General features: G+C 35.6%; 1 protein-coding gene across 2 annotated transcripts in view; it reads right to left on the minus strand.

Annotated features, from left to right (window-relative positions):
* The window catches only part of LOC148955446 (dystrophin, isoforms A/C/F/G/H-like), a 504,509-nt gene extending 484,572 nt beyond the window's left edge, over window positions 1–19,937 (minus strand). For both annotated transcript variants that reach the window (XM_089102277.1, XM_089102283.1), the window contains exons 1-2: window positions 19,866–19,937; window positions 2,167–2,228 (exon numbers count right to left, since the gene is read on the minus strand). In XM_089102277.1, coding sequence (XP_088958403.1) covers window positions 2,167–2,228; window positions 19,866–19,890 — 87 coding nt within the window. In that variant the 5' untranslated portion in view covers window positions 19,891–19,937. The remainder of the gene's footprint in view (window positions 1–2,166; window positions 2,229–19,865) is intronic.
* Between the last annotated feature and the right edge of the window lie 7,841 nt (window positions 19,938–27,778).

Consider the following 27,778-nt stretch of genomic DNA (forward strand, 5'->3'; position numbering starts at 1 on the left):
TTTATTTTTCTTTTAATATTTTTTTTTCTTCTTTACTTCATACGTGCATATATATCATTTTTTGATTTTATAATGTGCATGTGATATTCACCTTTTTCATAACAGGACAATTCTCCTCCTCGAACTAAAATCCCGTATATCTTCAAACATTTAAAAAATACAGAATGGCAACAGAAAAACTAAATTTAACTTACAATCCAGTTGTCAAAATAACCGTCTTTCTTTCGATGCTCAAATTCCACTGAACAAAATGAACAGGTTCAAATAACCTTGTTTATTAAAGGAAAATCTGATCAAACAGTTCACGGTAACAAGCTCTTAATAAGGAGCGACTCGGGACAATATTCACCAAAATTCTAAAATTGGAATTTTGATGAAAATTGATATATCAACAGAATTGGCTTTTGATGGTGATTAAATATAAAAAAACAAGTTTTTTCAACTGAAATTAAGTAGCAATATTAATACTCAAAACGAACAGAAATTATTCCGTATTTGAAGGGCCCTCCTCAATACCTTGCTCTTTACGCTAAAGTTTTTAGCACTTCCGAAAAGGCTTCCTATTCTAATCAAACTGCTCTTGGTTTTCAGGAGTCGTTCTTAAAAAATTGGGACAAACAGTCAAACTTTAGTGTAAAGAACAAGGTATTGAGGAGGGGGCAACCCTTCATATACGGAATAATTTCTATCCCTTTTAAGTTTTAATGTTGCTCTTTATTTTCAGTGGAAAAAACTTGTTTTTTTATTTAATTTCTGAACGTTTTTCAAATAATACGAGTAAATATGGCTCACCCTCCATGAAAATGTCCCTCCCCTCACGGGAAACTCCTCCATGGAATCCTCCCACGTAAAATACACCACCATCCGTAAAATTCTCTCCAATCGATTCCATCCTCGCTGAAAATTCCCCTCCTCCGTAAATTTTCTTGCTAACGATTCAGCCTGAAAAATTCTCTTGGCATACTTTCATTTGAAAAAGATTTCAATTTCTAACCATTATTCCGATCACTCTGGAATCCCCCTTTCCGTGGGAATTTGTTCCCGGAAATCCAAACCTGATGAAAATTTTCCCCGGAACATCTCCACATGCAAAATTGAGCTGGTAAAGAGAAAATAAGACAAATAAAAAGTGTTTTGTATAGGAATTCTGCCGAATCCCCCCAGTATGAAATTTCCCCTGGAAAGTTTACCCCCAGAAATTATCCCCATAGAAGCCCATCCCAAGCACAAACCCCCCTCTTCCTGATGACAAATACTATACGTAAACAATGAGCAAATTTTATAACTTAAAGACCTATCCAAAGGGGCATATTTTAGGACTTTTAACTAAGCTGAATGAAATTGATATTCTAAAATTTTGATCCGGCGATTTTTGGGGAAAGGGGGGAATGGGAGGGGGACTAGTTGCCTTCCAATCTTTTCTTTCACAGAAAAGAGGCACTAGAACATTAAATTTCTGTTTGAATGAGCCCTCTCTCGATGTTCTAGAACCATTGGTTCGGTAGGATCACCCCTGGGAAAAAAAAACACTCATCCGTGATCTTTCTTCTTGCAAAAAAATACAAAATTCCACATTTTTGCAGATAGGAGCTTGAAACACTACAATAGGGTCCTCTGATACGCTGAATCTGACGGTGTGATTTTCATTCACATTCTTTGACTTTTAGGGGATGTTCCCCCCTTTTTCGAAAATCAGGCAAATTTTACCTATTAAGATTCAAAACCTATGGAATGGATAGGCAGCCAATCATGAGCACAAGTATATTTTTCCTTTACAATGTGCTGTTATGCTTCAATGGTTTTTCTTTACTCTGCTCTCTTTCCTTTGGTTTCTTCATAATTTTTTCATAATCCCGATTTCCAGGAGGCCAAAGCCTCGCCTTGCTCTCCCCCTGCGGGCACCCATGCTCGTCAGCGTGTCAATTACCGGCAGATTGACGCTGCGACGAGTTAACAGTGTAATCACTAGCCTATACATGCAGGACATCTTAATTTCAATCATCTACCCAAGCAAATTAAATCAAATAGGATTTTTAGTAATAAAGTCGAGTTCCTTTACAACATGACTGCTAGGAAAGATAGCTGCCTGTTGTCGCAACACATCACCATTTATGAACTTGTATTTTGCCAAGATGATTTTATTTCTATAAAAAAAGGTAAGCTTACCTTGGATAGTTGCGAGTTGATCCATTTACCAAAAGTCTTTCTCTGCACATCTTCTCTTTCAGCTTCAAAAAGAGAAAGAAACATGATTAGTCATAGAATTGCATTTGCAAATCTAAATTTTGAAAAAGTAATGTTCAAAAGAACTTCCTAAACAACTAAGAGGTTAATATATTCCGATTTAATCCAGTGTTCACTAGCTGACAATAAAAAATAGCTGATAGTTCGTTACAACACTGGGACGTATTTGTTCTAGATGAGTTATTTACGACCGGTTCAGAAAGCTGTACCTTTATTCGCATATCATGTTTCATGCAAATCTGGAAGCCAATAATAAACTCAAAATGCACATTTTCATATATAAACAATCGCCTTTCTGCCACGAAATTAAGACTTTCTTTTTTCGGAACATTTTTTTTAGCAAACCTGATAAATCTTGCCCCTATGTAGGTTACTACACCACTATTAATAGGTAGTACAGTTTAGGCAAGCAAAATATATGCGCCTAGACTCTAGGCCCGTCATTCTCAATACGGGGCGCAGGCCCCACCGGTGAGGCATAATTGTTAATGAGTCATGGACAGGACGTGCACCCTTCGGCTGACTACACCAAAGATTATGAAGTAATCCAAGAATGAGTTATAAATAGTGAATTATTTTCTAGTGAATTTATGGAAGAGACTGCTCGTGTTACTTTCCCGTTTCCCCTGTCATGTGTCTTGGTCGACCCAAAAGAGGGCAGGACTTATGTCATCAGAAGAGCTAATCTTTTCTCCCCGCTATGCATGATGAACGGTCGCCTTTATGCTTCTTATTCCAACAATGCTTGACCAGCGAATCAATAAAACCAGGTTGTCTTGAGTGGCATTTGAAGGTGAAACATAATGTGTATATAAATTCATATATAAATTACTTCAAGTCTTTAAAGGAGAAGTTTGTAAAAAGATAAGCAGTAAAGTCTCTGTTTAATCTCTACTCGCTGCTAAATGTGGAGAAAATAATACTATAGGAGAGGACTTAATAAAACCATCAACATCAGTATTTCTTAAAATAGACCTGGAAAAGGATGACAACACTGTTAAAGTCATACCACTCAGTAACAATGCTGTTAGTAGAAGAACAGATGACATAAGTGACAATATTGAAACACAATTTGTTGAAAAGTTGAAATCCAGATATTTCCCGCTACAAATGGGTGAATCAACTCTGAGAGACTGTGAGGTTGTATTGCTAGTATATGCAAGATATATTGGTAAAGGTGAATTTGCTAAAACAAATTGGTATTCTGCAAATTATCAGAAACCACCACTACCATTGCTGATATATATGGTAAGCTAACTAATTCCTTACACATCAATAATATACCAATATGAAGCATAACATCGTGTACTAAAGATGGTGCTCCTGTTATGTTCAGGTTCATGTTCATTTATTTTCCTATCGTGTATACATAACATACTAAGTATACCAATATCTGGCAGAGAAACAAGCTCGTTTTGCACAGATGAAACAACTAAAGTAATAAATAACGAAATGTATGGATAATTAATCACAATAAGAAGAAAAGAAAGAAAAAGAAAGAAAAAAGAAAGAAAAGACATAATATTAACTACTCTCCACACCACAGTAGACATCCCACCCGACAATAAACAAAAAAAACAAACAAACAAAAAATTCAATTTTTTCAACCAGCAATGAGACAAAAAGAGGAAAATGAGGACCCAAGAAGGAGACCCAAAAAAAAACATCAAATTAATGATAATAATAAATATAAAAGTAGAATAACTATACAAAAGGAAGGACTTCAAGTTATTTTTTGAAATTCTTAACGACAAATCAAAATCAAAAGCACTCGTATTGGTTCCATGCAGCAGCCACACCATTTCTTAGAGAAATTAAATTTAAAAAAAAAACAAGCTTTTTCAACTGAAAGTAAGGAGCGACATTAAAACTTAAAACGAACAGAAATTATTCCGTATATGAAAGGGGATGTCCCCTCCTCAATGCCACGCGCTTTTCGCTAAAGTTTTTTATTGTTTTAAAAAATAGAGTTGTGAAAAAGAGTCAAACTTTAGCGTAAAGAGCGAGGCATTGAGGAGGGGACAGCCCCTTGCAAATACGGAATAATTTCCGTTCGTTTTAAGTTGGGGGCGAACCCAATCATATACGTAATAATTTCTGTTCTTTTTAAGTTTTGACGTTGCTCTTGTTTTAACTTGTTTTTTTTTAATTTAATTTCTGATCGTTTTTTTTAAATAATGCTGGAAAATCCGATGCCCCCTTCATAGCAATGTCCCTTCCCCCATAAGAACTTCCTCCATAGAAAGATCCGCCCATGTAACCCCCGACCCACCCCCCCCCACCACCACCAGAAAAAATCCCCCCTGAAAACGTCTGTATACTTCCCAATCATCTCCCCAATCATCGTCTGTATATTTCAGTCATTTCCCAGACTTCGTCCAGTTAAGATCAGTGTTGAAAAAGGATTATAATTTGAATTATTTCAGATAGTGATTTCAATGTTACGCAAGAAACTTACGTTTGGTAAAAGTACTGGATTTAATTATTCAGTGACAAAGAAATTAAATCTTTTCTGGCTACATTTAAAGGACTTATGGGAGTGCATCGCGAGAACTTATTTGAATAAACTGTTTATTGGATAGATAGCCGATTAACTTGGATTTTTGTTTTATTTGTGGGGGGGGGGGGTCTTCAAACACCCCCTTGGCGGTAAGTCTCTTTGATATGGCTTTATATAAATCGGATGATCTTGCTTTTTTGTTAAATTCGTAGGGTATCCTCTATGGACCGTCAGAATTATTGACTCCATGAAGGTTCTATCAGGCGGTTGGAAATAGTTGGTATATTGTTATGGGCCTCAAGATCAGCAGACGGTAGCGGAGATTAGCCTACTTAATTTCGAATCTATTAAGAATGAAGCTTCGAAAAAAAACCTGCAAAAATGTTAAAAAAAAAGCCTTTGATGAACTGAATCTAATGCCTGATATCTACCTTGAAAATTTTAAGAAGACAAAAAGGACTGATCAGTCCATTTCCATGGTTCCAAAAACTGTAGCCACTCATAGGACATGTGATGCTACTGATACTAATAAAGTTGTAGGATGATTAACAGTGGCAGAAATAGAAATTAAGCGCACCAAGGATAACTTGTGAAAGGACATTAAGTCTAAGGTGTTAATTCAGCTAGCTACGATTGATAAAACGAAATTCTCAGTTGAAAACATCGTTTTGGAAGTTTATCAATCCATTATTGTGGAATATACCCCGAAATTTACTGAAATTGAAAAACCATTGAAGTCTATGAAAAATCACCTTGAATCAATAGATAATAGAATACTTCAGATTGAGTGGCGTATTCAGGATATCGACCCAGACTCGAGACTTGATTCACTTATGTTCAATGATGTCGAACAAAATTCAAAGTTGGACTTGAAGACTACCATTGTAAGTATTCTCCGAGGAATGATGGAACTTACTGGAATAGCTGATGCTGACATAAGCAAAGTGTACCGATTTGCCTTTGGAATTTGTGTTCGGCCTGATAAAATTGCCCCTATACAGGTTACATTCTGTGACAAAGAGATCGCGAAAAGTGTTTACGCAGCTAAGAAGAAACTTGCAAAAAGGGGTATTTTTGTTTCGGAAAATCTAACCCGCCAGCGGTGGGATATTCTTAACACAGCTCGTGAAAAATATGGCAACAAGTGTGTTTGGTCTGATCAAGGGCGTATTTTTGTCCGCCTTCCCAATGAGAACACTCCACGTAGATTTTGGTCAATCGAGGACATGTTTTAATATTTATAAAAAAATTTTCTCTTTTTTCTTTTCCCTTTGTTTTTCTGTTCTCTTGTTTCCCTTTTCCTGTCTATGTAATATCATTGTCTATCAATGTTTGTTCTGTTTTCATTGCCGACTGTGTCTAAAATCAGTTTGTTTTTTGTTTTTTTTTAGATATAGTATCTCGCCATTCATATATTCAGTCATATATATATTTTTTTCCCTCCACTATTCCTTATTTCAGATTCAATTGTTTTTTACTTTTCTTTTTGTTTTTCAGTTTCATGTGTGTACAAAAATGAGTTCAGCGTTACCTTTGTATAGATGCCATCTACTGTGATGTTGACAACCTTTGGTCTGGTGGGTTTGGTCGCGGAGCGGATCTACCATCCACCGTAAGTAATTTGATGACTTCTTTTGATGACCAGGGTGGTATCAACTCTTTGGGGGAACATTTTGTCGATTTACGAAATAATCCTTTAGACATTGAAAGCGTAATTATTAAGTCAGTTGAAAGCAGAGATCAGATAAAATAATGATCCTAGTTTGGCTAATAAAAGTAAGTATGTTTCGCAGTTAAGTTGTTCGGCCTCCTCTAAACTAGATGGTGTTGTCTCTGTGTTTCACCTTAACATTCAGGGACTTTGCTCTTCTTTTGATGAGCTGAAACTGATAATAATTGGTGGAAATTCTGATATACTTGGATTATGTGAAAGCTTCCTGGATTCAAATAAGAATATGCTTTTAGATATGCCAGGATGTAGGAGGGAGAAGCTGAGCCTGAAACGGGTAGCGAGAGGTGGGCTTGCCCTTTATATTGCTGATCGTCTTGTAAGTGATTTGAGCAGAAATGAGGAAGGAATCTTTGAATTCCTTTTTATTGAGATTAAGTCAGGGTGTAAGGATTTAGCTGGGGGTTGGTTTTACAGGTCCCCTAGTGGATCTATTCCTTCATTTATGAAAGTTCTGGAAGAGGTTTTGGATTCAGTCCAAAAGCATCCCTGTGAACAAATCCTTATGGGCGATTTCAACCTCAACCTGCTGGATCAAAATTCTGCTTTAGCAACAGACTTTTTGTCGATGATCCTCTCTTCAGGAAATTTGCCTTCAGTTTGTATACGAACCCGAGTTACTGAGACGCATGCCTCTCTTATTGATAATATTTTTTCGTCACTAGATGTCTTAGACAATTCGGTGCTGGTTAGTGGTATTTCTGATCATTTCCCCGCTATTTCCCGATATAAGAGCGCTGATCAAGCGCAGCGTATAGCATGACCATCTAATCTCCCATTTTTTTGTTTTGGTTATACTGAGCTTAGTCTACTTAATTCCCGTCTTACTGATCAGCCATGGGATAGTTTGATTTCTGATTCGGTATATCTTTTGATATCTTTTATGATTTAGTGAAAGAAAGTATCCAAGATATTTGCCATCACGGTCCAACGCCTCATACTTAGAAAAGGATAGCACCGCTGAATCCATGGATGACTCCAGGTCTCCGTAAAAGCTGGAAAAGGACCAATTATTTGTGGAAGATTTACAAGGTTTCATCATCTGCCGCTCATAATCAAAGTTTCAAGGCTTATAGAAGTATATTTAATTCTCTGTGTCCGAAGGCTAACTCTCAGGATTATCATAGGAAATTTTCCGAGTGCGAATAGGATGTTAGGAAGACACGGTATATTACTAATTCGGTTCTTAGACCTACTCCCCCTCTACCTTTAGTTCCAACAACGCTGATAGTCAATGATGAAACTGTACAAGGAGAACAAGACGTTCAGCTAGAGCTTACCTCTTATTTTGCTAATATACGGAAGACAAGGGCTTCCTCTGCGAGCTCTGCAACTTCCCGTTGCGATTTCAGAGCCAATATTGGACCCTTAAGCTTAAAGTCAATGGTTTCGAATTAGGTTTGTTAGTTTGAAGTTGCTCGTGCCTTGAATACTCAAAGCACCTCCGCTTTTTCCCTCTGTCAGAACTCTTAACAAGGTTTTCCATACCTTTCTGCAAGTTCTTTGTTAACCATTAGCTAAGAGTGTCTATCTCTCTTTCGAGATAGGAATTTTTCTGGAATCTCTCAAGTAGGAAGGTTATAGTGCTGTATATAGGTGGTTCTCGGAGTGATCCTGCTAATTATAGGCCAATTTCTCTCGTATCTGTTTTCACAAAAATTTTTGAGAAAGTTGTACTGTCCGGACTTCTTAGTTGTATTGAAGCAAAGAAAGTTTGTGTATGATTTCCAATTCTGATTCCCAGCGAATCACTTAAAAAAGCGTAATTTCGCAGTTCTCTTGACTTTTAATCACTTAGAAATAGATTCAGGTCACATACCCGCAGTCCGATTTTTGGATATTCATACAACTTTTTATTCCTTGACTCATCGGATTTTTCTTCGGAAACTATTGCATATTGGTATAAGATCAAATGCTTTCTCTTGGTTTAAATCTTATCTTTCTGGTAGGCTTATTTCAATTGATCCGTTTTTCCGGAGCCCTCCTGAAGTAGATTATGGCGTACCTCAGGGATCTGTTCTTGGCCCAGTTTTATTTCTGATTTATGTTAATGATCTGATTTCGGCAGTTAAAAATACCAGGCCTTTGGCATGCTGCAAGCTGCGTCATCCTGATGTTCGTTCGTGTTCTAATACTACTTCTAATGAAGATTTTCTCGTTGCTTTTGTTGATGACACCACTCTTGGGACTTTTGGGAAGACGGAATGTGATATCAAGTCTAACCTTGTGGCAATATTCGAAAGAGTTATTTCATGGTTTGATGCTAATTACTTGCTCTTGAATGTTGGCAAGTCAAAGTTTCTTATTTTTTCTCGAATTGGTATAGCTTTTCCTCAGCTTACACAACTTCAGGTATCACTGGCCTCCTTGTGTAGACCAGAGAACAGGGTAGCCCAGTTTCTTGATATCCTGCTTTTCGACAATCTTTCGTTTGAACACCGTATAACAGTGATTGGGGTTAAGGTCATGCAGACTTTGGATATCATACGTAAGATCGGAAACGTGTTCTCTGAGTCTATACGTCTGCTTCTTTTTTTCCGCCATATGCTGTCATATGTTTCCTATTGCCCCAATTGATGAACGTCTACTTTTCCTTCTACACTGCGGTCACTTCCTGTCATTCATAATAAAGCACGGCGTATGGTTATGGACACCAACCGTTCCTCATCACAACTGCTAAATCTACAGTCTATTTACATTCTTTCTTGTGCCTCTTTTGTCTTTCATCAGCTTCATGGCAATCTACCAAAATTTCTTCGAAAAACTCCTGTGTTTATTTCTGATTCAGCTCCATATAGCCTTCGTTCTTTATTTAATATCTGCATTCCTTCAACCCCTACTATGCGATCGGATTTCAATCCTCTCATTGCTTGTCAACAGGTCTGGAATGCCCTACCTTCTTCAGTACAGAGATGCCACTCGTTTGGGACTTTAAAGAGGATTCTTAAAGACCATTTAGTTAAGAATCAAACAGAATAGCATTTCGTTGTTTTATTTTTTATTTATTTATTTTATTATTTATTTATTTTATCTATTTATTGTTTTTTTTCTGAGGAGTTGATGTTCCCTGAGTGTTTATTTCAAGGTGTATGGTTGTCTTCTCTGCGGTTTGACTCCCAGGCCTCAGGTATGTTCTCTTTTTAATATCGTATGTTATTTGGCTAATGTTCCCTTTTTTTGGTTGTTGCGTATATTGTGTTTTTTTTATCCCCCCTTGTATCCCTGGCCATGGAGCCTTTCGAGGGGAATAAGGGTATTATATTTCCATTTTGTATTTATTGGTGAATAAAATCTCTGAACTCTGAAACTCTGTCTTTTTTTTGTCTTGTTTTTTATGGAGATTTTATTCTTTTTTTTTCTTTCTTATTTTTTTTTTTGGGGGGGGGGCTTAAAGTATTAAAGTTTGAGTCTTTTAAACATTGTATTGATTTTCTTATTTTTTTTTTGATCTTTTTTTTTCTCTTGTATTGAGTCTTGGAAAGGTGTAAATGTATTATGTTGAAAATATTTTTTTTTTAGATGTATTGTTTCTTCTTTTTTCTCTCCTGTTTTTTCCTGGTCATAGAGCCTTACGGGGGAGTCTATGCAGAAGTGTTTTGTTTCTCAAAATTTCTCAGTGCACTTTCATTTGAAAAAGACTTTAATTTCTGATTGTTTTCAAAATCATGCTGGAAATCCCCTCTTCCTACAAAGCAAAATTCTTCCTGCAAAGACCCCCCACCCCTTGTAGAAAGTCACTCCTGTAGAAAATTCCCTCTGAAGAATTCATCCTGTGGAAAGTCTCCCATTGAGAATTTCTCCCATGGAAAATCCTCCTCTCCAATGGAAAGAAACTCTAGATAACTCCAACCCCATAAAAACTTCCCTTCAGACAATTCCCCTTAACATCTCTACTTGTGAAATTGAGTTGGCAAAGAGAAAGCAAGACAAATAAAAATAACTTTGTATAGGTATTCTGGCAAATTCCTCTGGTGCAAAATTTCAATGGGAAAATTCACCCCCCCCCACAGAAAATTATCTTGGTGGAAAATCCCTTAGCAGAAAATTCTCCCTGCCCCCCAAAAAATGTCTGTATACTTCTCAATAACAAATACTATATGTAAAAAATGAGCAAATTTCATGACTTACAGACCTTTCCCCAGGCATAGATGCTGGGCTTTTCAACTGTGTTGAAAAAATGGCTACCATATCTCAAAATTTTGATTGGACAACTTTGAGGAAAAAAGAGGGGTGGGGGCTAGTTGCCCTCTTATCGTTTTGGCCACTTCAGAAGGGCACTAGAACTTTTATGTTACGCTTGGATGAGCCATTTCCTGATATTATAGGATTATTGGTTTGATGCAATCAGCAATGGGGAAAACATACAAAAAAACCCTATGCCTTCCCAAGATCAGAACATAATTTGCACTTTACTGAAAAAAATATAGATGTTTTTACTTTTATAACTTTAGTAAATCAAATAACATTAACATTTTGAATACTAAATATCAGTATATGTATATTAAATTGACAATGCACATTCATTTATATTTTTTTCAGTAAAGTGCAAATTATGTTCTGGCCTTGGGAAGGCATGGGGGTTTTGAGCCCAACTTACGTTAATTTCTGCTCGTTTTGAGTTTGACTCGGTTATTTACTGTAATTTCTGTTCGTTTTGGGTTTCATTTATTTATCGATGCTGATTTGACGCTTGGTAGATTATTTCATTTTATTTTTGCTCATTTTTTGTTTAATGGAGTTCTTTTCTTTGAAAAACTTATTTTGTGGAAAAACTTTTTTTAAATAATTTTTCTGTTCGTTTTATATTGACATAGTCTTTTCAGGGAAAAAGAAAATAATAATTTAAATCTTTTCGGTTTTTTTCTTTAAGAATTTATAGTTTGGCCTGCTATTTGTATGCTGGAGAAAATTTTTCAGCAATTTTTAACAACATACACCCTTTTGAAAACCTTGACACAAATGGTAGTGTTTAACTTAGTTTTATACCTCCTCTAGTTGAACTGAAATGGAAAACTTGATACCATTCGCAAAAAAATATGTTTACTTTCTTTGATAGCTTGGATACCCTTACGCTATTTTGATTCGGTTAAATTTTAAGAGCAGAAGTAGCCCCGAAAAGTTTCAACATAATACCCTCAGTCGTTCTTGGGATACTGCTTAGATGCCTTATTGTGAATTAGCATTAACACACTGCATTTGGATTAAATCTTATGGCAACATTTAGTTTTTAAACATAAAGGCAAATGGGCGGGGGGCGTGGGGGGGATTAGTTTCCCTCCAATCTCTTTCGACTATTAAAAAGGGCATCAGCCCTTTCTATTTTCAATCGAATGAGCCCTTTTCGAAGCTCCTACGACAACTCCTTCAATACTAAGTGCCCTGGTCTAAAAAACAACAACAACAACAAAATAATACATTATACACCACATTGATCTTTATTATAAAAATGTCAAGCCTTCCAATCACTTTCGACTATTAAAAAGGGCACTAGGTCTTTTAATTTCCAATTGAATGATTCCTTTTTGAGTGTCTGTATTAATGCTTCTTATACGCCTTGTCCATGCCCCCATAACAAATCTTGCAATTCTTAACTTAAGGGCTGTGAGGGTGTTTGTTATACCCCAAGGCAGATTATCCGGCAATTTCTGAGACGTTAAACAACTTATCTATCACAAAATTTTGAGTCGATGCGTCTGGAAAAATGGCAGCTATGAGAAGGGCGGTAGTCGCTCTCCAATCACTTTCAACTATTAAAAAAGGCACTAGCCCTTTCAATTTCCTATCAAATGAGCCCTTTTGAACTTTCTACGACAACTTTCTCCCTATGTATGAAGGAAGTGCCAACAGATTGGAAAACAGCATTTGTCACCCCTTTGTTCAAAAAGGGAAATAAAGCCAGTGCAGAAAACTAACATAGCAGAAGTATAACTTCTCCTGTTGCTAAAATCCTGGAAAGAGTGGTAAATGACTCTGTCATGAAGCACCTCAAACTTAATAGGATATTATCACCCAGCCAATATGGTTTTCAACTGGGAAAGTCTGTAGAAATAAATTTGCTGGAGACTTACAATATTATAACAGACCTGATTGATCCGGGCTTACCTATGGATGTCTTATTGCTTGACCTTACAAAAGCATTTGACAAAGTTCCACATCTGCACTTGAACAAAAAACTTATCTCAAGTGGAATTAATGCAGACATTGTGGGCTGGATTTCTGCTTTTCTTAAAGATAGATCACAGAGAGTGAGGCTTTTTACTAACGAAGGAGAATCAATCCTCGCTGAGAGATGTGGAGTAACCAGTGATGTCCTGTAGAGTAGTGTCTTAGGACCCACCTTATTCAATTTCTATTATGTTTTAGAGGTAATTACTTGGTAAGGAAAAAAAAAAAAAAAAAAAAAAAAAAAAAAAAAAAGAATGCCATCCTAATCCAGCAATTGAGACAAATGTGTACTTGAAAGGGGTTTTAACCTCACTCATCTGTTCAACTACCTAGGGCCAAACAGTATAACCAAGCCATCAACCAAATAGAAATATCCAAATCCATGCAAAGTCGTCATCAATAAATGTAAGTTGTTGCAAATTTACAAGCAAAAGCACCTTAAACCTAGCGAAATATTTCCAAGTAGAACCTTACATGAGGGATCATCACAAGAAATACCACCTGCCTCAATGGATTTCGAGGCTTTACTTTTTTTATCTGGCATAGTGGAACCTCTACCTTAAGATCTATATGGTATTCCTATGTTAGGCAAAACTTGTGAAATACATGCACACTAGTAAAGCTATTAAGAATTACATACCAAGTGAGTTTCATTCTTTCCTTAATAAAATCCCAGAGGTCACTGAACAAAGACCATTCTGGAACAAATGAAGACTGGTCCAGATGTGAGTTATAAAAAAGTCTTTTATTGGTATCCGGAACCAATTACAGATTTGAAGTTCTTCAAGCTTGTTTGAAAACAGTCTACAAATTCAAAATTCCAAAAAAGAGAAGCAAAAGAGAAATTATATTAAAATATCATTAAGTATTTCTTTATAATTTTTTTTATATTTACCTAAAAGTTTATGATACATAAAACTAAATTTTTTGAATTGCCAACTAATTTTTTTGGCAGAAAAACCTCTTAAGATAAGTTTTTTGCTCAGCTTTTTACATCTATTTTTAAAATCTGTGTAATTACTGCATATTTTTGCATACCTAAATAATTGGGAATAACAAGCTGAATAAGTAATATTTGAATGTATATTACTTTCAAGGAATGGAAAATTAATTACTTCAAAATTAAAATCATCCGTTTTATTATATATTTTAAAAACTAATTTATTATTATCTGAAATATTAATATTTAAGTCTAAGAAATGATCAGTGTCCTATCCCATAGCTAGGCTCCAGGATTAACTCTTGTGGATAAATATTTTTTGAAATCTCAATAAACTCTGCACAATTTATTACTAAGAGATCGTCCAGATATCCTTTATTATTTGAAAGGTTATATTTTACATTGCTTGGGCTATTTTTATTTATCATATATTTGTATTCTAATTGACTTAAAAGCAAGTCCGCTATGAATGGACTCGCATTCCCACCCATAGGAATGCCAACAATTTGTTTATATAAATTACCATTAAATCTTATAAAAGTATTAAATAGAATAAATTCCAATAAATCACATACCATATCCAAGCTATAACATCTTGAATTAATAGTACTTTTAAAGAAATTTGTCCATCAGGCTTTTTTATTAAAAGTATCAATTTTCAAAAATCCGATATTAGACAATAGAAAAATTTCTTTATGACCATTTTCAATTTTTCGAATACTAAATTAAGTGACAAATTCGTATAAAGAGTAGTAAAATCAAATGAATCGACTCTTTTAGCTGAAACATCAGCCAAAGAATCTATCACTTGTAACGAGTTATTAACACTCCAATATGGGTTAAAGTTAGAAAATTTTTCAATTAACTACATATTTTTCAATTTAATACAACTCATCTAATTCTCTATGTAGATGACTCAAAATTGTTTGGTGCAGTCAATCATAAGTCACTACAAGCAGATCTTGACCATATTCCAAAATGGGCAAAAACATGGCACACAAGCTTTAATATTGACAAATGTATTATTATTCATTTTGGCAAATCCAACCCAGGGTTCAAGTATACCATGTTATCCAGTGTACTGTAAATAACATTCAAGAGCTGCAAAGTGTGGATGAAGAAAGGGATCTTGGAATCATTGTTGACAACCAGTATAAATTCTATTCTAACTGCAAAAAGACTCATGCAAATTCTGTCCTAGCACTCTTAAAGAAAACTATATCCAGTAGATCTCCCTGTGTTTTTGTGAGGTTGTACAAGGCCCTTGTCAGACCAGTACTTGATTTTGGAATGTGCATAACATCATCAGGATACAGGGGTGATGTACAACTTCTGGAAGGAGTGCAAAGGAGAGCCACAGAGGTAGTATATCAGATGAGAGACAAGCCATATGATGGATTTTTAAAGGAGCTTAAATTGTCTACACTGGTATACCAACAATGAAAAGCTGATATGCTGATGACACATGAGCTTACTTCACAAGACCCCCCCCCCCCAATTCATTTGCAAATTTCCCAAAATATTGGCACTGACAGGAGAAAACATTCAAAGAAGCTGTTTAAACCATCTGTCAAAACTTGATACCAACAACAGTTTTTCTCCTGCCATGTAGTAAACTGCTGGAATAGTATGTCAAATAAAAAAGTCTCAGCACCCAATAATGTACTTTTGAAGAAATCAGTGGATGTTGAATGGAATGGTGTTCCTTGGAAGTACCAGTGAGATGCATTTGATGTTTAGTCATCCACATCATCAAGTATGGAGCATGTAACAGATCATGATGGATCTTAATTTGCTCCAAAGTGCAAATTAAGGTAATTAATTAAGGTAATCATAACTGGATATAAATGCCTTACCAATTTAAGGTAATTGTCACTATAGCAACCATTATATTTGGAACAAGTGTTGAATGAAGAATTGAATGTTAAGCTAACCATTTGGTAAATATTTAGTGGTGGGCCATCTCTGATGGAAGCATGCTAATTAAAGCCTCTCAAAACTTGCTTATTTCTTCTTGTAATAAAATCATCTCTTTCTTTGGTGAGAAATCAAAGGTTGCATAGCAGGAGAACACCTTCAAACAGAGTGATTATGTGTGGTTCTTTGGCCTAGTCTTCATTATTACTGTCTTCTGCAGGTATGTTTTGTGGGGCAGGAACATTGTGTTCTTAACACACCATTGCATAATCATATGATTTAGTTGTGGATGTTGATATTCATGTACCCCTCTTTATCACTATTTATGCCATCTGTGGAGAAGCCAAATTTTAAGAATTTAGTGTGAATTTATTCAGCAGCCTTTTTTTGTAAAAACAGTTACATCACACACATTTATTTCCACCTTTATATCAGCCTAATTTTCAAAAAATTCAGTGGCAGCCAGTTGATGAGTTGATGGTGGCAGCCAGTGGGTAGATCTGTAATGTTTCATGCATTTGGGGTTTCTGTGTAATGGATTTTCTGTATCCCATAGACCATAAACTTTAGTTTTGTAATCTTTAACTTTTAGTTTCTGTATTTTGTATAGGTATTCTGCATTGTGCAAAGAAAGTTAAATGTTTTCTAAAGGAATCAAATACTTTTTTCCACATGTGTCAAGTTTTCTGTTTTATGCAGGTTTAGCTATAGGCTAGGCAGGTTTCACTATAGCATAAAGTAAGAAATCTAATGGCATGGCTTTTGGTTCTGATGTAGTTGTTTGACCACTCAAAAGGAGACCCCATAAAACTCATAAAGAATATATTTAACCATTAGGGTAGGTGAAGGGTATAGTGAATTGTTTTTAGGGATAATATATATAAGTATTTTAAAATTGTCCAAAGTTACCACAAATTGCAGCTTGGAGCAATCTTAGGATTTCTCCTTGTGAAGCTCCTAGTTGTTTACTATGTTATTTAGTGTATTATATTCAGAATTGTATAGTGTATCCTTATGAGTAGGTGAACCACTACATTAAAGTTCTACTTTTAGTTGTTTAGCTTGTTTCCTTCAGAACTAAATAACTGCTAAATATTTACAAAACTTTTTGCCGCTTAGGCCTAGGCAATATATACTTATTAGTCAATATGGTACTTTCCCATTATATGGGCCTTTCTAAAAAGTCAAGTTTGGTCAATGCTAATGAAATGAAATAGGATGAATATATAATAGTTTATAAACAAATTGGGGCTATATATTTGCACATTAGGGGGGGGGGGGTAAAGCATAGTATATATTAAATATTTAACCTAACCTAGGTACCCCCCCCCCTAAACCCAAAAAAAACAACATATAAATATTGTGTAGGCAATAAAAATCATGCTATGTATTGCATTACTCTATAGCAGTCTCTTAAATTAACCCATCAAAAATGGTTTTTTTGTGACTGGTTTTCTTGTAAAGGCCTATATAATGGGAAAGTACTGTCAATACACATGACATTCCATAACTGATTAGGTATAAGGAGGGCATATTCCTTTTATGCCTTTTTTATACCCAATTCCTTTTTTATGCCTTATCTAAATATAATGATCAATGCATTTACAAATTTACCATCTCTTTTCCTGACAGACCTATACACTAGATTATTTGAAAAAAACTACGTTTTCTAAAGAGTTAAAGAGGCTGAGTTACAAGGTCGAACCTTAAAATGTACAGGGATTAGGAGGCACAGTTGGGGGGCTGCTGCCCCCCCAACCCCCAGCTTTCGCAGCCTTTAAATAAAAAAAAAGTTTTTAAACTGAAAGTAAGGAGCAACATTAAATCTTAAAACGAACAGAAATTATTCCGTATATGAAAGGGGCTGTGCCCTCCTCAACGCCTCGCTCTTTACGCTGAAGTTTGACTTTCTCACAACTCTTTTTTTAAACAATAAAAACTTTATCGTAAAGAGCGAGGCGTTGAGGAGGGAACAGCCCCGGTCATATACGGAACAATTTCTGTTCGTGTTAAGTTTTAATGTCGCTCCTTACTTTCAGTTTAAAAAACTTTTTTTTTTATTTAAAGGCTGCTAAAGCGCGAGGTTTGGGGGGCGGGAGCCCCCCAACGGTGCCGCCTAATCCCTGTACGTTTTAAGGTTTGACCTTGTAACTCAGCCTCTTTAACTCTTTAGAAAACGTAGTTTTTTTCAAATAATTTCTGCACGTTTTTGTACAGTTTATTACTTATTATTGCTTGACTAACTGTTAGATGATTGTGTATTATTCTTTTCTTTCTTGACAGGGTGTTTTAAGGGTCGACCTTGTAACTCAGCCTCTTTAACTCTTTAGAAAACGTAATTTTTTTCAAATAATTTAAAAAAGAAACTGAGTTTCTTTTTTAAAATTCAAATTCAGTATTTAAAGAATCTTCTCTAACGGTGATTCGAACCCAGGTTGTCCGCCTGACAGTCAGGAGTCTCGACTGCTGCACTAAACAGACACAATGGTAATTGTTTTTTAGTAAGGGGAATCTATTTTTGACGCAAGCAAATCCACACAAAACTTGATATTTGGTTTTTGGAAAACAGGGAAGGAGTGATCAGATTGAGCTGAAATTTCGAGGATAAGCTCCCAGGCCCCAGGAAAGCTTATCCTCTAAATTTCAGCCCGATCAAACGACATTAAAGGGGGGTTGTGGTGGGAAAAATTAACATGGGCTATTATAGGAAAATGAGGTTTTTTGTAAATGTAAATTTGGGGGATAATTTTTTCGGTCTGAAAATATCAAAAGGCCCTAACAGGTCAAATTCTGCTTTGAATGAGTCCTCATTCACCCGGATCAGTTGCCAACTGTGGCCTGTAGGCGTGGATAAGAAAAAAAAAAGAGAAATGAATTTTAAGTGGCTATATTTGGTTTTTTGAAAACAGGGAAGGAGTGATCAGATTGAGCTGAAATTTCGAGGATAAGCTCCCGGGCCCTAGGAAAGCTTAACCTCTAAATTTCAGCCCAATCAGACAACGTTAAAGGGGGGCTGTGGTGGGAGGGTCGAAACTTCCGGCCCAGTTTACCCCATGAAGATAAAGTCAGAGGAGGATGAAATTTTCCAAGTTTCTTAGTTTGAGCTTGGGCTACAAAATGCAATTACTGCTGTCTCTCTGCAACCTCTAGGGCCTGAAATCGCTTAACATTGTGGTGGGTCACCTCTTTATAGAGGCACAAGTGTGCCTCCTTGATAGCCAAAGAATTATATAAAAACTAATCAAAAGCAATAAAATAAATGGAATTCTTACTTTATAAGCTACAGGATATACCTATTACTTGGATTATCATATTTCCTCAATTTTTATCCACTCTTTAAAATCATTTCAACTAATATTTGCAAAATTATACACTCAATCCCATGCAGAGATAAATTCCAGACTAAGAAGCTAACCAGTTTAACATAACCTAGGAACTATCAGGGGGGGGGGTGTGAATAGAAAAATAGCCTACAGTAGCAGACCTACATATGAACCATCAGGGGGGGGGAGAGATTTGATTTTGTGAGTGAATTAATCAGCCTATTATATTTGAAAAGAGGATTTAAGTAATCACCTTGTCCCTACACCAGCAATGGAATCTTGTATATATTGACTGACTTAGCCTATTAGTTCAGTTAGGCCCAGGCCTATTACATTAGCCTATCTTCTTCAAAAAAAAAACTTGGGAAAAATTCAGCAGCAGTTCTAGGCATGGGCAAGGGGAGCAGTGGTAAATTTTTGGCAGTTCATATTATTGACTTATGAATAAATTAAACATACCACTTTTTTATGCTCATTACAAATATAAAAATCATTTTTGTTGGAAATGAATCTTACTCCCATCCCTATACATACCAATTCAGGGTATATATTTGCACATTAGGGGGGGGAGTTTAAACTTACCTTTTATTTGCATCAGAAATAAGTTTTACCCGCCCCCCCCAAATGTCCCCTAATATACCCTGAATTGATATATAGGTAAATTTCTACCAAATCATATTATTGAGTTAGGAGCAGCTGCCCCCTCCTGGTTTTTTTAACTTTGGATTACTTTAATTAAATTTGTTTTTGACTCTGTGGTATACCTTGTCCTCCCAGATTAGCCTATGAGGCCCAAAATTGCTACTGTAATGTAAAGATTGGCTTTCTTTTTACCAATGCTAATTTAGGATATTGCCATAAACAGGTTAAGTAGGATTTAGAGGCAGAGCATAATTAGATTATGCAATTGTTGCCAATAAACTTCAGAGGCCCAAATTTGCCTAGCATACATAGGCCAAGTGATTCCTATTCTTATTGGAAGTCACTTATATCAATTAGCCTAACCCTTTATTAAGATAAAAAATAATAATAGCAAAATGCCCTTACATTGTGCGATGAGATCAGGTTCCATTTTAAAACTTTAATCCCTTTGAAAATTAAACCATATTTCGCATCTTTGAATATTAAGAACTCTAGCTTAATTTTTCTCTTCTACGAAGTATTCGCATATTCAGCGCAGTCTATTTAAAAGAATGCAGCAAATTTAGTATAGATGCCGAGCACGGATTCTTCTTCTTCAGCTGGCTGTTGGGTATTCAGATTTAACAAATTTATTTCAATTTTTCTCGGTTTTCAATCAGTGAGCAGCTACCTATCCAATCACCCTCAATGAACAAATGGAACCCAAAATGATGAGGAACTAAAACGAAGAACCGTATACTGATGTGGAAAGTGTAGTCCCACAGGGAACGATCCTTGGTCCAACGATTATCAACGATTCCCCACAATCTGTCAAGAATAAATGAACCTGTATGACGATGATTCAAAAATAATCAGCCCTGTAAAAACAGCTGAAGAGTGAGCCTTATTACAAGCTGACCTAGACAAACTATCAGATTGGGAAAAACTCTGGAGGTTAGAATACAACATTTAGAATTGCAGGAAACTCATTTTGACAGAAAGAATGTGAAGGATCAGTATCACTTGTGTAGAATAGAAGGCGTTAGGCAGATGATTAATTAATCCAATGCTAAAAGAGACCTGAGTATACTTGTGGATGAAGAATTGAAGTTTGACAAACATGCTCAGTCAATTGCCTCCTAAGCCCTCCAGACCCTGGAAATTGTAAAAAGAACGCTCCGCAGTAGGTCACCAAAGCTGATGTCAAAGATATATAAAGAACTTTTTCGACTAAAACTGGAATTTGGTATGCATGTGGCAACTCCTTTAAATAAAGGCAGCAAGACAAAAATAGAGAGTGTTCAAACGCGAGCAACTAAATCAATAGAGGGTTGTGGAAGCCTGGACTACCCATCAAACCTGGAGAAGCTACAGATTCCTACCCTCTCCTATCGATGGAAGCGTGGGGATGTCATCATGGTGTACAAAATGCTGCACACTCAGTCCCTGCAACAAAATATGCTTGAACCTGACCAGTCAACAAGAACTAGAGGCTAACAACGACGATCTTTGGCAATTTATCATCCTTCATCCCTAGAACCTGTCCTAGCCATTTTCACTTTTCTCTCATTATAGTCCTAGAAAACGGAACTGAACCAAATTTTTCCTACAGGCTATTGTTTGAAACACGGTCAGTCAGATTGGTACCCAAAACAATCCGTAGACAATTTCTCTCACAATTTCTTAGGTAAACATAAAATTGAAGAATCGAAAAATTATTGAAATGAAATTACGGTAATTATTCTGTTGCAAAATTATCCTCTTGTTGGCCATTACTGAAGCAAATCGTTTTGGTCTTGTAGGTAAAATAGTCCACTGGTGATTATTTAAGATCTTAATTTCCTTATTGACTGTAGATTCACTTTTGAAAAGATTATCCTAAATTGAGCCAATATTTAAATTTCTTGTGTCCCTATTTATTGAAAGGTTAGCAACAATATTTTTTTTAATTTCTATGGCTTCTCTCGCCCATTGAGTATAACCGCTATCATTGGAAATAGCTAAGGCCTCATCAAATTTTACAAAATGATCAGGTTGAAACCAAATATGCTCTGCTAAGGCTGAAACAAATATTTTCGGAGGCTTGGTTAATTGTAGCGTTTTTTCTATTGAATTTCGATGCTCAATAAATTTTTAACAAATTTTTGGTGAGTCCTACCAATATAGAACTTCCCACAAGAACACGGAATCTTACACACCCCACTTACTAAATTTCCCCGGGTTAAATCCTTCCCAGAATTAAAGAAAGTAACCATTGGTCTCAACGAATTGAAATATGTATCGATGTTAAATTTACACAAAATCCGTGAAAGCTTCAAACCTAAACCAGGTAAATACGGCAATGAAATGAAACTTTTAGAAACGTTTTTATCTGAAGACTGAGAAACCCTAATAACCCTACTGTCATGTTTAGCACGTCTATTTTCAATTATTTTGTCAATGAAATTAATTGGGTAACTATTGAAAAACAAAATATCCCTCAAATATGACAATTCCGAATCCAGAAATTCCCGAGAACAAATTCTGAAGGCTCTATCCGCTAGTGAAATCACAAACCCTCGTTTCACTGACATAGGGTGGCACGAAGGAAAATTCAAATACCTATCAATGTGCGTAGGTTTTCTTTAAATCGAGAAAACTAAGTGAATATCCCTTTTAAATAACAAAACATCCAGAAAAGGCAGTTTCTTATTTTCCTCAAGTTAAACTGTAAATTTAATGTTATTATCAAAACTATTTAATTGTTTACGAAATAGGTCTAAGGAGTCCAACCCATGTTTCCAAACGCAGACTACATCATCCATGAACCTATCCCAGAAGCAAGGGTAGATTCTAAAACCGTGTATAGCAGAGGTTTAAATAGAACCTATGAAAACATTTGCCAATAAAGGAGCGGGAGAAGCCCCCATAGGTAACCCAAAAGCTTGTCTATAAACTCTCCTCGAAAATCAAAATACAAAGGAAATTCATTTACCAGGATAACTAGTTTCATAATGACTTCAATATCCAAACTGGCTAAGGTCACATCTTCTATTAAAAATTTCAGAGGGCTCATTTGATTGGAAATTCCAATGTGAAATTTCTTAATTTATTGGTAAGATAAATCGAATTTTTTAAATATGATCTTTGTTAGATCTCGGTGCCGCGCCGCGCCGGCGGATCGACCGAACGCCGCAGACGAGAGGCTTGTTCGACCACCCCCAAACGGTCGCAAGATCGTCGGCACGCCGCAGGCGCGCCCCCGCTGGCAGAAGCGGCGGCGTTCGGTCGACTTTAGATTAATTTTGCGGCAATTCTTTATTGCGTCAACCGCAAAGTCGGAGCTGTTCCTTCTCGTGTGGTTTAGTATTTCGATTTTCCTGATTAGAAATCAAGGAGGGCTTGCACTATCCCCGAATTTTCAAGTATTTCCCTGAAAATCTATGCATCATCGCGAAAAGAAATTTAGTTCCCCGAATCCCAGAAAAACAAGCAATCACGGTGCCACCCCAAGCGATTTATCACCAGTGACTTTCCCTGCCAAATATTACTTTGCATACCCTAATTCTTCAAAGTATCGTCTTTATGAAATGAGTTTAAATCATTTCGAATGCAGTTTCCCAAACGCTATTTCTTACATCATTCGTGGTCAAGAATTTTATTTTCAAGTTGAATAGAATTATAGAATGCATTTACTACTATACAGCTTCAGCCTTCAGTCGGATTTTGAATTTGACAGCCGATAGATTGTTGCTACTGCTGAATTGCAAGTTTGCAGAATTTTTTTTTTCTTTTGCTGTTTTAGATAAGATTTTCTTAATGTTTAATACTCAATTGTTTAACGCCTGATAGAAAATACAATCTTCTTTATGAAAAATTTTTACCCCCCCCCCCCAAAAAAAAGACAACCTTCTATTGAGACAAAATTTAGCTATAGACTAAGCTATGTACAAGGTTGGGGAATTAAAGATTGAAACAGAAGTTACCCCAAAAATATGATTAATAAATAAATTGTAAATTATTACCTATAGGGGGAAGGAAGGGGGCTATCATTTTTAAATGATAATACCTCATTTTTTTATTGAAAGCAGGGATGCCAAAAGGATAATTATTTTTTTCATTTAAAGTGGAGACAGAATAAAATCATATCAAATTCCCTGGGAAACCATTGAAATATTTTGATAGACCCAGGGCCCCCCATTGGGACTGTTCATTATCTTGGGTATTTTACAATTTCTCATTTGCTGCTGGCCTAATTTGGCTTTTGTGTGTGCTCCCTTTTAATTAGATTCTTTGGATCTTATTGAATGCCACGGCGGATCTATGACTCAGTTTTCCAATAATTTGAGGTACATCTGAATAATCTCGACATTTTTGTTGTTGTCTTTGTACCCCTGTACTCATACCCTCATTTTTTTCAAGGAACATTAAGCTTTATAACGTTATTTTGCATGTTTCTTTGAACCATATAATGACCTAACTAATTATCAAGTAAATTCTTTTTCTAATGTAAAGCTGAGACGGTATCCTATCAAGGTGGTATCCAGAGGGGGGGGGGGGGGGGGTAGGGAGGTATTACATGGAAATGATAATATCTCGAAATTTTGTTTTATTGAAAGCAGGGATGCCAAAAAGTTATTTTTTTTCCTATCAGTTATTTTTTTTTTATTATTTTTTCCTATCAAGGTGGTATCCAGAGAGAGAGAGGGGGGGAGGGTAGTGAGCTATCATATTTAAATGATAATACCTCGTTTTTTTTTTAAAGCAAGGATGCCCATAAGTTAATTGTTTTTTTTTATTTAAACCAGAGACGGTATCCTATCAAGATGGTATCCAGACGGGGGGGGGGGCATAGGGAGCTATTATATTTAAGTGATAGTACCTTGATTTTTTTTTATTATTTTTATTGAAAGCGGGGATGCCCAAAAGTTAAAAAGTTGACAAAAATTAACAAGATTTTCGTGAGTTATACTTGATACAGCACTTGTATAGTTTTATCGTCCAAAGGGAAAGGGACACGTACGTCCAACCGGTTTTTTTTTCTTATTGATGAAACGGGTTTTCTTTGAAAACATCCATTCATAAGTACCAGGCAGATTCACACTAAAACGAATTGGTGTGACGAAAGCGATATCAACATCCCCACCTAACGTTGCGCTCGAGTGACAATGGCGCCCTTGGTCCAGTGCCCAAGTTACATTAAAAGGCCAGGTCATAATGATAGCTTTCAATTCGGGAGGTAGAAGGAGGAGTCTTTGACAGTCTTATGACCTCAGGGTACTAGAATTTGCAACGTTCTTACGTATCTACAGTGGTTTAAAAAATTTGATCACCCCACAAATGATTACCAAAAATATGCACAAATATAACAAATGTCACATTTGGAATATTGCATCACTTTTTTCAAAGCTTTGAAGAAAAGGAAAAAAGGCTAAATACCCCTAACTACGCTTGAAAGGTATTTTAAAAAGAAACTCTTAGGAGATTTACATGGACATGACTATAGCAGAAGCTTGAGCCTGGGTGGGGATCAAAGAGGAGTCTTTCAGTATTTTGACCAAAGGTGACATTGTTGCGACTTTTTTAAATTTGTTAATTTTTGTGAGAATTTGGAAATCAAAGCTTAAACTCAATGACTGATACTAAGTGTCCTAAAATTTTGCTTGGATTAAAAGTGACGAACTAGGAAGAAAATTTCAACATCTTCCTTGAGCTACTTCAGTCTGTATATTATTTCATTTAATTACGTTTAAAACGGATGGAATTTTCATTTTTTACCTAAGAAAATAGCTGGCATTTCATTTTTCTTCATACCGAATAAACCATTAAGTGTTTTTTTGTTTCATTGTAATTAAAGTGTTCTCATGTAAAGTCTTCATCATGTATTTTTCAATTTGATAAATTTAATCCTTTTAGATGCAGTTTATAATTTGACTGATATTAGGTATTTATCAGTTTATAATTTGGAATGAATCCCCAAAAGAAAAATGAATAATATCCAAAAGAGCAGCCAAAAGCTATACAAAAACAGCCAATCAACCTTAGCCTACATGACATATATTCTACAACTATTGAAGCCCAAAAAAACTTTAAAATGCATTTTTTTAAATTGTTACTAAAAACCAGTTTTTAATACAAGAAAGCTTTTTAGGAATCCAAAAGAGCAAAAAAAAACAATCAATATCAAAGTCGCCCATTTCAACTGTTTTGAAGGTGACAAAACAGATATAGGCAAAGGCCATTATGAAAAATTAAGCTTCTAAGTTCAAAGTTATATTCAAAGTTTTACCCAGATAACTGACGAATTTTGTGATACGGCATTTGAAGTTTTGTATGCAGTAATGCTCGATAAAAAAAAAACTACTAATTTTGAAAATTATTTATGTTAAGAATACATAGCTAATAGATACTTCAACTACTCGTATTATGCAAGGGCTCTGAAATGCCACAGCCATTTCATTTCTACCAGATTTCTATTTCTCTTGACGAATAACGAAGAAGGCCAGTTTCCAGCCAGTGACTTGTGAATTTTTGAACTCATGAATAGGCTCGAATCTGTTGCGAATTTAAGCTGTGATCTGAGAAAGACTGATGAAAACATTAATGTTTGCGGTCAACATTGATCGCGCCGGCAGCGCACCGCCAAAATCTTACCGGCGGCGCGCCACCAATATCTTACGGCGGCGCAGTGGTGGCACGCTGTTTTGGCCCGCCGCCGCCGGTCTTCCCTCATCGGCGCGGTGCCGGGGTCTAGACACAACGTCAAAACGACAAAAAACTTAACTCTCCTCCAATGTGATATTTCTTAAATTATTGGTTAGATCAATCGAATTTTTAAATATGATATTTTTGTTCTCAAAAGAGGATGCAATGCCACAAACAGCCAACTACCTAATTTCAAAAGAAGTGACGGAAAAGTTGACACAATGGGATGGAGACGGGCTCCAGTCTTATGAATCTTAGGAAGACCATAGATCTTGGGTGCAGAACACCCCCTAGGATAAAATTTATTTTAGAACTGCGGGATAATGTGGAAATTATTTTTAAATGACTCCAATTCCTGTCTTGTCGATTTTACATATTTATCTGTAGGATCAAATTCCAGTTTTTTGTAAGTTATAGTGTCAGAAAAATGGTTTTCATTTGATTATCATAATTATCAGTGTTCATAATTACAATAATGTTTGTTTTATTGGCTCTGGTGATAGTAATGAATTTATCCTTTTTCAAATCTGAAAGTATTTTAATGTCATTTTTTTGTGAAATGTCTTCCAATTTTGATCATATTAAAAGTGTTTAGTTTCCTTACGATCTCGGCTCTAAGTTCTTGAGGAGTTTCAACTTTATCAATAGAAGCCATAATACCTGACTCCACCTTTGAAATTATTTTTGAATAAAAGATTTTTGTTGGAAAACAGAACTTAGAACCCTTCGACAAAACTGCCTCCTGTTGACTATTAAGAAGTTTAGAAGACAAATTCATAATAGCCGGAATTTTCTGATTTAACAAATTTGCATGTTTTTTAACCAAAGAAAACTAATAGTTGACAGAAGCGGCTAATTGTTGCCCGTATACTGGACGAATGAAGGTTCTTAAGCCGAACTGGCCAGCCATGACAAAAAATTAACAGAGAGAAAAATCTCAATGAAAAAAAACAACAAACGAGACTGCGGCCATTGGAAAGAAAAGACGAAAAATGTAAAACAACGCGGATATTTATCCTGTATCAAAACAAGGCGTCTTAAGCACAAGATAAACTCAAGAAGACCAAGATAAAAAAAAAACTAAAACTGAAAACAAATAAAACCACCACCAAAAAAAATATATATATAATTGGCACAAATTAATCCACACAGGGAAAAGCAGCTATTAGAGTCACTTCAGTAAGAATTCTAAACCAAATGAGATTAAAAAAAAAAAAAAAAAAAAAAAAAATGAAATTACGTTAATTATTCTGTTACGAATTAATCCTATTGTTGGCTATTACTGAAGCAAATCGTTTTGGTCTTGTAGGTAAAATATTCCCCTGGTGATTATTTAAGATCTTAATTTCCTTATTGACTGTAGATTCACTTTTGAAAAGGTTATCATAAATGGAGTCAATATTTAAATTTCCTGTGTCCCGATTTATTCAAAGGTTAGCAAAAATATGTTTTTTTAATTTCTATTAAAAAAATTACATTTTTTTAATTACATATTTCGGAATCACTGATTCCTTCTTGGAATTTTTAAAGTAAATTTTCTGATTTAACAAATTTGCATGTTTTTTAACCAAAGAAAAATAATAGTTGACAGAAGCAGCTAATTGTTGCCCGTATACTGGACGAATGAAGGTTCTTAAGCCGAACTGGCCGGCCAT

The sequence above is a fragment of the Artemia sp. Qi Xiang Cuo genome, chromosome 2, assembly GCF_049724085.1.
Source record: "Artemia sp. Qi Xiang Cuo chromosome 2, ASM4972408v1, whole genome shotgun sequence".
Lineage (NCBI taxonomy): Eukaryota > Metazoa > Arthropoda > Branchiopoda > Anostraca > Artemiidae > Artemia > Artemia sp. Qi Xiang Cuo.